This window comes from Panthera pardus, unplaced genomic scaffold, assembly GCF_024362965.1.
Source record: "Panthera pardus isolate Hobbes unplaced genomic scaffold, ASM2436296v1 HiC_scaffold_13, whole genome shotgun sequence".
In the NCBI taxonomy this organism is placed as follows: domain Eukaryota; kingdom Metazoa; phylum Chordata; class Mammalia; order Carnivora; family Felidae; genus Panthera; species Panthera pardus.
Window position 1 is genome coordinate 101712545 of NW_026526688.1, and position 9812 is coordinate 101722356.

At 38.8% G+C, this 9812-nt stretch overlaps 1 protein-coding gene across 1 annotated transcript in view; it reads right to left on the reverse strand.

Moving 5' to 3' along the window:
* ADAD1 (adenosine deaminase domain containing 1) overlaps window positions 1-2337 on the reverse strand; it is a 49928-nt gene extending 47591 nt beyond the window's left edge. Inside the window, exons 1-3 of the mRNA XM_019418973.2 lie at window positions 2246-2337; window positions 1508-1687; window positions 590-778 (exon numbers count right to left, since the gene is read on the reverse strand). Of these exons, the coding sequence (XP_019274518.2) occupies window positions 590-778; window positions 1508-1687; window positions 2246-2297 (421 nt within the window). The 5' untranslated portion in view covers window positions 2298-2337. The remainder of the gene's footprint in view (window positions 1-589; window positions 779-1507; window positions 1688-2245) is intronic.
* Between the last annotated feature and the right edge of the window lie 7475 nt (window positions 2338-9812).

Sequence of the window (9812 nt, forward strand, 5' to 3'; positions counted from 1 at the left end):
GGGTATCCATCATATACTATTTTCGATATACTATCCAAGTCCTAGTTTCACTTTTAGAAGTGAAATTCAGAATTTCATTTGAATTTCAGTTTATTTCACTTGAATTTCACTAACGGGATTTCAGTTCAACTAGCCACACACAAAAAATTAAAATTCAGTGATTAGAAAAATTTTGTACATGTACGTTATTTGCAGAAAAGTATGAATATAAAAATTTCTGAAGTATATTTGTCAAAACATACTAGTTACCTAACCCCAACATTACATGAATATAGAAAATAACCAAATTTAGTACCACTTGTACTCTCTGCTTTAAAAAAAAAAAATGTTCTTTTAACATTTTTGAGAGACAGAGCACGAACAGGGGAGGTGTGGAGAAAGAGGGAGATATAGAATCTGAAGCAGGCTCTAGGCTCTGAGCTGTCAGCACAGAGCCCAACATGGGGCTCAAACCCATGAACTATGAGATCATGACCTGAGCTGAAGTTGGACACTTAATCCACTGAGCCATCTAGGCGCCCGTTTGCTATGCTTTTCATAGGAAAGTATTTTCCAGTACTGCAATAACCAGATACAACTTTCCACTTGCCTGTTGTTACTGTTTCCTTAAGGTCAAGGTGAACTCGTTGCATTTGTGCAAATTGGTGCAAAGCTGACACAGGATTTATCTCTCCACGTTTGTATTTCATTATAAATTCCTTGGGTATTTTTTTTGGAGGAAGGACAGGATTTGAAGTAGATGAAAGACCTTTGGAAAGCAATGGTTCTGGAAAATTACCTAAAAATAAATGTTTACAGTGGTCAGTTCTGTAAAATAATAATAATAAAAAAAGTAAAAGCACTAAATCCTCCACTAAAATGGAAGATTGTCCCTGATATATCTAATTGTTTTTCATTACAGGTAAGTTTCTACTAAAAAATTTTGGCACACATGACAAGTGCAACCTGTTGAAGCAAATACCTTTTGGAGTACTCAAACTATTTGCAAAGAAGTACTATCATTGTCATAACATTAAGTGAGGTCAAGGTTTTCAGAGTCTCTCAAAAGTCATTTTTTTACACATGATGTCACTAAGACCTAGACTGAGGACATAGTCCTGGGACTAAGACAAGTTTGTTTCCCATTCACTGTTTTATATTACTCTTCACTTCGAATTCAATTGACTTTAGGTGTTTGCCCCTGCTTTATACTTAATCTCAGTGATATATGGAATAGAAACCAGTGTAAGTTCAGTCTCTTCCCTGAAGGGGCTAACACAACTGCACCTCAAAAAAGCAAGACACCCTTTGAGTGGTTAAATAGTAAAATAATTAATTGCATAGCAAGGGGAAGGATTTCTACAGGCCTCCTTCAGTGTTCAGAGTCAAATCTGAGTTCCAGATGGGACACAGCCACTGGTATATGGATATATAGTCAGGGAACATTTAAACTGGAGGCTCAACAATACTTACTGGCCATCCCGGATTCTTAACTCAGACATTATTGCAAATGAAAAAGAAGTCATACCCGTCACTTGCGTAACTTTGGATGCCATATTCGACAGGCTGTAACTTTCTGAAGAATATCCTGTGGGTGTAGCTACCGTCTGGGCTGATGGCTGAACTGGCAAGTTCTTTTTCAGCATCTGAGCAAAGCTAGGGACCCGGGAACTCTGAAACCAGTCATTGTTGCCAGACATTTTCTCGCCTATAAATCATACGAAAATTGGCAGAAAACAAAAAAACAAAGTACTAGATAAAAATAATCTGAAATTAAAAATAATGTATATTCCCATAAATGGCTTGAACACACACGACATAGAACTAAATCTCGTTAACTTATGTCATGACTGCTTTGTAACTAGAGTTTTAACAGGCACGGGGCTCGTCCCCCCTACAGCCCTTCCCTAAGTGCTGCTACAAAAGGGTAACGAAGAGTCAAAACAGTTGGCCGGAAAAGCCCTTACATCTACCCGGGGGTCAGAGAAAAACAGAAAAGAAAACATAAAAACATAAGACTCTCAAAGGCCGATTCCAGCCCAACTCCCACCCACCAAAATTGTCCTTCCTGCCCTGTAGGTCGGAGACCTAGTGGCAGGCCGGAGGCTCGCCAGCCGCAGCTGCCGCCGCCGTTGCTTCCTCCTCCCGGTTCGATCTCGGGCTTCAAGGCTCACGAGGCCAGAATTGCATCTTTCAAAAGCTGCCTGGTGGCGTCCCAGCAGTACGCAGACTAACACCCCACAACCCTCCTCATCCAATCACCAACCGTCTGCGGGGCTGTGCTCCCGCCCCCGCGCTCGCGCCTGCGCCAGCGCCATGGCGGTGCCTTCTGGGCTGTGCGGCCTGCGTCAACAAACGGAGAGACGTAGGGCGTCACGCGTTCGACGTCCCGTGATGCCGACCTTGTTCTCTCTGAGCGTGGGTACCCAGTACCCCCTAAGGGGCCCTCACTACCACGGAAGTCAGGTAAAGCTGCGCAGCCAGGCCTTTCTACTGTCGTACCCAATGCCCTCCACACACCTGGCGCTACCATTTTCATGAAGCACTGTGTTAGAGCCGGGGTGCTTGGGGGTGTCCCTGGGGTATCAATGTGTGGATGGTTTCAAAGAAACTTTTCGTTTTATCTCTGGTTATGCTGAGAAGGCCCCTGTGGACAAGGATTGGCCTCAACAGTGCCTTTACTGTTTACAGGAAAAAAAACTTTGGACTTTGCATTAGTTTCACTGCTGGTACCAAACAATGAACAATCATGAAAACAGGTGGGGACATTGAAAGCTAATGGCTGTAATATCTGAGTGATAAACCCATTGTGGGTGTTTTCTTCAATTCTTTGCACTCGTGAAGGTTGAAGGAGACCCTAATGGAGGTGTTAGCTGACAGATGGTAAATTAAATAAATTTACCCATGAAGGCAATTTGTTTTTTAATCTATATACATTATGGTGTTGTAGATAGGATTTTGATGTATGCTAAGTCCATTTTGGCCCAAATCCAAGGGAGCTGATTTTTTTTTTTTTTTTTTTTTAATGAAATAACCTTAAAAGAATCACCTTGTAAAGACTCAAGCCCTCCCCTCTTTCCTAAGGAGAATATTAAGACCACACTATACCTGTGACTACTTAATTTACCTTCTGGCTAATGCCTGGCTCTATTTTTCTTTAGTAAATTACCAATGGAGTTTGGCATGTAACGCAGAAGGAATTGAAGAATTGAGTGATAGCATTATTACAATATATAAATGCTCCCCTATTTTTTTTATATAGGCAAGATTTCTCAAGGGTTAAATCATTTTAAAAGAAAAAGAACAATATAATTGATGGTATTCTACCTCATTATAGCAAGGAGTAATATCCGTCCACAAATACGTGGGCTAATTGGAAGAAAAAAAAAACAAACCTTAATTCCTCTTATAAGTAATGCATTTTCAGTAAAGGCATATTTTTCTTTAGTGATTACCAAAATGTATTGATATGTCGCTTTGATCAAATGCCCATTAATAATTGTAATGATAATTCAAAGCAGAATTCTTTTGCCTTAACATTTAGAGACTTTTGCTTACAGGAAATTAAAAAATTCAAATGGTGTTGCCAAGAAGTATGATAGGGATGAATAAAACTTCTGAGTACAAAAACATGTAATTACATTAGGATCAAATTTGAGGAGGGACATGGAATGGAAATAGAGGGCCAAGAAGTTAAAGGAATGCATAAAAATTACTCTTAAAGTGTATATAATGTTTTATTTTGAAATAATTTTAGATTTACAGAAGAATTGTAAAGAGAACACAGAGTTTCCTTATACTCTTCCATTCAGTTTTCCTTATTGTCAACATTATTTTTTTAATGTTTACTTACTTTTGAGAGAGAGGGCAAGCAGGAGAGGGGGCAGAGGTAGAGAGGGAAACAAAGAATCCGAAGCAGGCTCCAGGCTCCAAGCTGTCAGCACAGAGCTCAACACAGGCTTGAACTCACAGACCGTGAGATCATGACCTGAGCCCGAAGTCAGTCGCTTAACCTGAGCCACCAGGTGCCCCTCCTTATTGTTAACATTATATGTAACAATAGCACAATTTTCAAACCTAAGAAATTGGTATTAATACAACACTACTAACTATACTATACACTTCATTAGGATTTCACTAGTTTTTCAATTAATGTCCATTTTCTGTTCCGTGATTCAATCCAGGATATTACATTGCACTTAGTGGTCCCGTCTTCTGTGGCCTGTGATAGTTTTCAGTTTTTGCTTTTTTTCATGACCTTGACACTTTTGAAGAGTAGTGATTGAATACTTTGTAGAATGGCCCTAAATTTGGGTTTGCCTAGTGTTTTCTCATGGTTATGCAAGAGTTAAGAGTATTTGGGGAGACGACTAGGTGAAGTTCACTTCTCATAGCATATTTGGGAGTACATGATGTTAGCAGCTATTGCTGATATTAACTTTGATGACTTGGTTAAGGTTGTGTCTCTGGTTTCTCTTCTGTAAAGTTACCATTTTTCCTTTTCTGTACTCTTTGTTAGAAGGATTCCATCCCAGAGAGAAGAGTATCACAGAATTTGTGGACATATATTAAAACCACCATATTAATAAACATTTTGAAGGAGATATTTTGAGGTTATGCAAATATCTTGTTTCACCCTGGAGTTTCACTAATTTTCATTCATCTTTGGATCTTGCCTCAAGCAGTTATCACTGGTGTTTTTTTTTTTTTAAATATGCTTTCTCAGTTAAATTTCCTTTTTATTGAGATACTATTGACATAAATTAGTTTCAGGTGTACAGTGTAATGATTTATTATCTGTATATACTATGAATTGATCACCACAATAAGACGATTTAAAATCCATCCCCCAAATCTTTTTTCTTTTTTTGTGGTAAAAACTTTTGAGATATACTTTGATATACTTTCTTAGCAACTTTTAGTGTATTTCAGAGATGTAGCAGGTTTAGTTCTAGACCACTGTGATAATGCAAATGTCACAATACAGAAAGTCAAATGAGTTTTTTGGTTTCCAGTGCATATAAAAGTAATGTTAATACTATACTGTAGTCTATTAAGTGTGCAATAGCAATATGTCTAAAAACACAATGTACAAACTTAAAAATACTTTGTTGCTAAAAAAAAATGCTACCATTCGGGGCGCCTGGGTGGCGCAGTCGGTTAAGCGTCCGACTTCAGCCGGGTCACGATCTCGCGGTTCGTGAGTTCGAGCCCCGTGTCAGGCTCTGGGCTGATGGCTTGGAGCCTGGAGCCTGTTTCCGATTCTGTGTCTCCCTCTCTCTCTGCCCCCCCCCCCCCCGTTCATGCTCTGTCTCTCTCTGTCCCAAAAATAAATAAAAAACATTGAAAAAAAAATTAAAAAAAAAAATGCTACCATCATCTGAGTAGTAATCTTTTTGCTGGTGGAGAGTTTTGCATTGATATTGATAGCTGCTGACTGATCAGGATGGCCTTGCTGAAGGTTGAGTGGATGTGGCAATTTCTTTAAGATAACAATGAATTTGGTGCATCAATACTTTTCTTTTCACTGATGATTTTTCTGTAGCACACAATGCTATTTGGTAGCATTTTACTCACATGCCTTTCAGATTTAGAATCAATCCTTCTCAAACCCTACTGCTGCTTTATCAACTTAGTTTATGTAATATTTTAAGCCTTTTGTTGTCATTTCAACACTCTTTACAATATCTTCACCAGGTGTAGATTCCTTCTCAAGAAGCTACTTTCTTTGTTCATCCATTAGAAGCAGCTCCTCATCCATTCAAATTTTATTGTTAGATTGCAGCAATTCAATCACACCTTTAGTTTCTACCTCTAATTGTAGTTTTCTTGCTATTTTTACCATGTCTGCAATCACTTCCTCCTCTGAAGTCTTGAACCCATCAAAGTCATCCATGAAAGTTGGAAGCAACTTCTTCTAAACTCCTGTTTATGTTGATGTTTTGACCTCTTATGAATCATGGATGTTCTTAATGGCATCTAGAACGGTGAATCCTTTCTAAAAGGTTTTCCGTTTATTTTGCCCATATCCATCAGAAGAATCATATCTATGGCAGCTATAGCCTTAAAAATTAAGTCGTCTTAATAAGACTTGAAAGTGAAAGTTAATCTTTGATCCATGGGGTGCAAAATAGATGTTGTGTTAGCAAGAATGAAGGTAACATTAATTTTATTATATATCTCCATAGGACCTCTTGGGTGATCAAGTGCATTGTCAATTGAGCTTAAAATATTCAGTAAACCATGTTATAAACAGACGTGCTGTCATCCAGGCTTTGTTGTTCCTTTGATAGAACATGAGCAGAGTAGAGTTAGCACAGTTCTTAAGGACCCTTTTCAAAATGGCAAATGAGCATGGGCTTCAATTTATGATCACCAGCTGCATTAGCTGTTAAGAATGTCAGCTTCTCCTTTGAAGCCAGGCATTGAGTTCTCTCTAGCTCTGAAAGTCCTAGATAACATCTTCTTCCAACAGCAGGCTGTTTTGTCTACGTTGAAGATCTGTTGTTTAGTGTAGCCATCTTCATTAATTATCTTAGCTAGGTTTTCTGGATAACTTGCTGCTGTTTCAACTTGTACTTTTATGTTATGAAAATGGCTTCTTTCCTTAATGAAACAACCTCTACTAGCTTCAGACTTTTCTTCTGCATCTTACTCACATCTCTCAGCCTTCATAGAATTGAAGAGAGTGAGGACCTTGCTCTGGATTAGGCTTTGGCTTAAGGGAGTGCCGTGGCTGCTTTGATCTTCTATCCAGACCACTGAAACTTTCTCCATATCAGCAATAAGACTGCTTCACTTTGTTATCATTTGTGTGTTCCCTAGAATAGCACTTTTAATTTCCTTCAAGAACTTCTCCTTTGCATTCACAAATTGAATGTTTAGTGCCAGAGGCCTAGCTTTCAGCCGGTCTCCAGTTCCAACACTTCCTCACCAAACATAATCATTTCTAGCTTTTGATTTAAAGTGAGAGACAGAAACTCTGCCTCTCACTTGAACACTTACAGGCAATTGTAGTGTTATTAATTGTCCTAGTTTTTTTTTTTAAATTAAAAAAAAAATTTTTTTTAACGTTTATTTATTTTTGAGACAGAGAGAGACAGAGCATGAACAGGGGAGGGGCAGAGAGAGAGGGAGACACAGAATCTGAAACAGGCTCCAGGCTCTGAGCAGTCAGCACAGAGCCCGACGTGGGGCTCAAACTCACGGACCGCGAGATCATGACCTGAGCCAAAGTCTGATGCTTAACCGACCGAGCCACCCAGGCACCCCTAATTGTCCTAGTTTAAAGATTGTTTTGTCTCAGGGAATTAGGAGGCCCAAGTAGAGAGAATGGAATTGCTGGTTGGTGGAACAATCAGAACGTATACAACATTTATCAATTAAGTCTGTGTTATGTGGGTGCAGGTTTTGGCACCCCAAAACAATTACAACAGTAATATCAAAGATCACTGATAACGGATCACCATAACAAATGTAGTAATAATTGAAAAGTTTGAAGTATTGTGAAAATTACCAAAATGTGACACAGAGGAAGTGAGCAAATGCTTTTGGAAAAATGGCACCAATAGATTTGCTTGACTTAGGGTTGCCACAAACCTTTAATTTATAAAAAAAAAAAAAAAAATGCAATATCTGCAAAGTGAGATAAAGCAAAAACACAGTAGAATGAGCCATGTTTTTATACAATACAGTGTTGCTAACTATGGTCACCATGGTCTCTACATTACATCCTCAGGACTTATAACTGAAAGATTATACCTTTTGATCTCCACACCCCTGGCCATGGGCAATGACCAATCTCTTCTATCTATGAATCTGTTTTTTTTTTTTTTTAATTCCAAACTTACATGAGATCATACAGTATTTGTGTTTCCCTATCTGACTTTATTTCACTTAGCATAATGCCCTTAAGATCTATGCATCTTGTCCCAAATGGCAAAATTTTCTTTTTTCTTTTTCTTTTTTTTAATTTAAATTTTAGTTAATATACAGTGCAATATTGGTTTCAGAACTATAATTCATCGATTCATCACTTACATACAAGTGCTTATCACAACCAAGTGCCTTCCTTAATTCCCATCATCCATCTAGCCCAACTCCCACCCACCTCCCTTCATCAACCCTCAGTTTGTTCTCTATCATTAAGAGTCTTGTGTGGTTTGTTTCCCTTTCTTCTCTCCATCCCTCCCCCCCAGCTTCCCCTGTGTTCATTTGTCTTGCTTCTCTAATTCCATATATGAGTGAAATCATATGATACTTGTCTTTCTCTGATTCAAATATTTAGTGTAATACATTCTAGCTATTTCCACATCATTGCAAATGGCAAGACTTCAATTTTTTTGATGGCTTAGTAGTATTCCATAATATATACACACCACATCTTCTTTTTCCATTCATCATTGGATGGACATTTAGGCTTTCTCCATAGTTTGCTTGACTGTTGTTGATAATGCTGCTATAAACATTGAGGTGCATGTACCCCTTTGAATCTATGCTTTTGTGTCCTTTGGGTAAATACCTAAGTATTTAATTGCTGGATCATAGGGTGAAATTGCTGGATTGAAGGGTAGTTCTATTTTTAGTTTTTTTGAGGAACCTCCATGCTGTTCTCCATAATGGCTGCACCAATTTGCATTCCCATTCAGCACATTGAATGTTTCCTGCCACTCCCTTCTGACCTGTGAAGTTTCAGTGGACAGGTTTTCTCCTAACCATATGTGTCTACCCTTGTAGATTAAGGACCTTTTGTCTTTAGCTGCTTTCAGAATTCTCTCTTTATCTTTGTATTTTGGAAGTTTCACTATGATATGTCTTGGTGTTGGCCTGTTTTTGTTGATTTTGAGGGTGGGTTTCTCTGTGCCTGTTGGACTTGAATGCCTGTTTCCTTCCCCAGATTAGGGAAGTTCTGTGCTAAAGTTTGTTCAAATAAACCATTTGCCCCTTTTTCCTGCTCTTCTTCTGGGACTTCGATGATATGGATATTATTTTGCCTTATGGAACCACTGAGTTCCATAAGTCTCCTTTTGTGATGTAACCGTTTCCTTTCCCTTTTCATTTCAGCTTCATTATTTTCCATCATTTTATCTTCTGTATCGCCTTTTCTCTCCTCTGCTTTTTTAACTCTCATTGTGACTATATCCAGTCAGTTTGGCTTCTCAGTTATAACATTTTTTAATTTCAGCCTTACTAGTTTTTAGGTCTTTGATCTCTGTAGCAAGGGTTTCTCTGGTGTCTTCTATGCTTTTTCAAGCCCAGCTAGTAGTCTTATGACTGTTGTTCTAAATTCTTGTTCACATTTATTGCTTATATCTGTTTTGAGCAAGTCCCTGGCTGAGATTTCTTTTTGACCTTTCTTTTGGGGAGAATTCCTCTATCTTGTCATTTTGGCTAAGTTTCTGTGTTTTGCAAGTTTTAAAAGGTTGTTATGTTTCTTGCACCTGAGAGTAATGCTATATTAAAAAGGAGTCATACAGGGCACCTGGGTGGCTCAGTTGGTTAAACATCTGACTTCGGCTCAGGTCATGATCTCGTGGTTCATGAGTTTGAGCCCTGCATTGGGCTGTCAATGCAGAGTCTGCTTTGGATCCTCTGTCCCCTTCTCTCTGCCCCTACCCTGCTTGTTCTCCCTGTCTCTCTCCCTCTCTCTCCCCCTCTCCCTTTCTTCCTCCTTCTCTCTCTCCCAAAAATAAATAAACATTTTTGAAAATTTTTTTTAAAAAGGGGGTCATACACTGTCTAGGGCCTGGCACTCCAGGAAGTGTTTCTGGTGTATACTGTGTGCATGCCCTCTTGCTGTTGTGTTTTGGCTGCTCTTTCTCACTGGTTAGTCC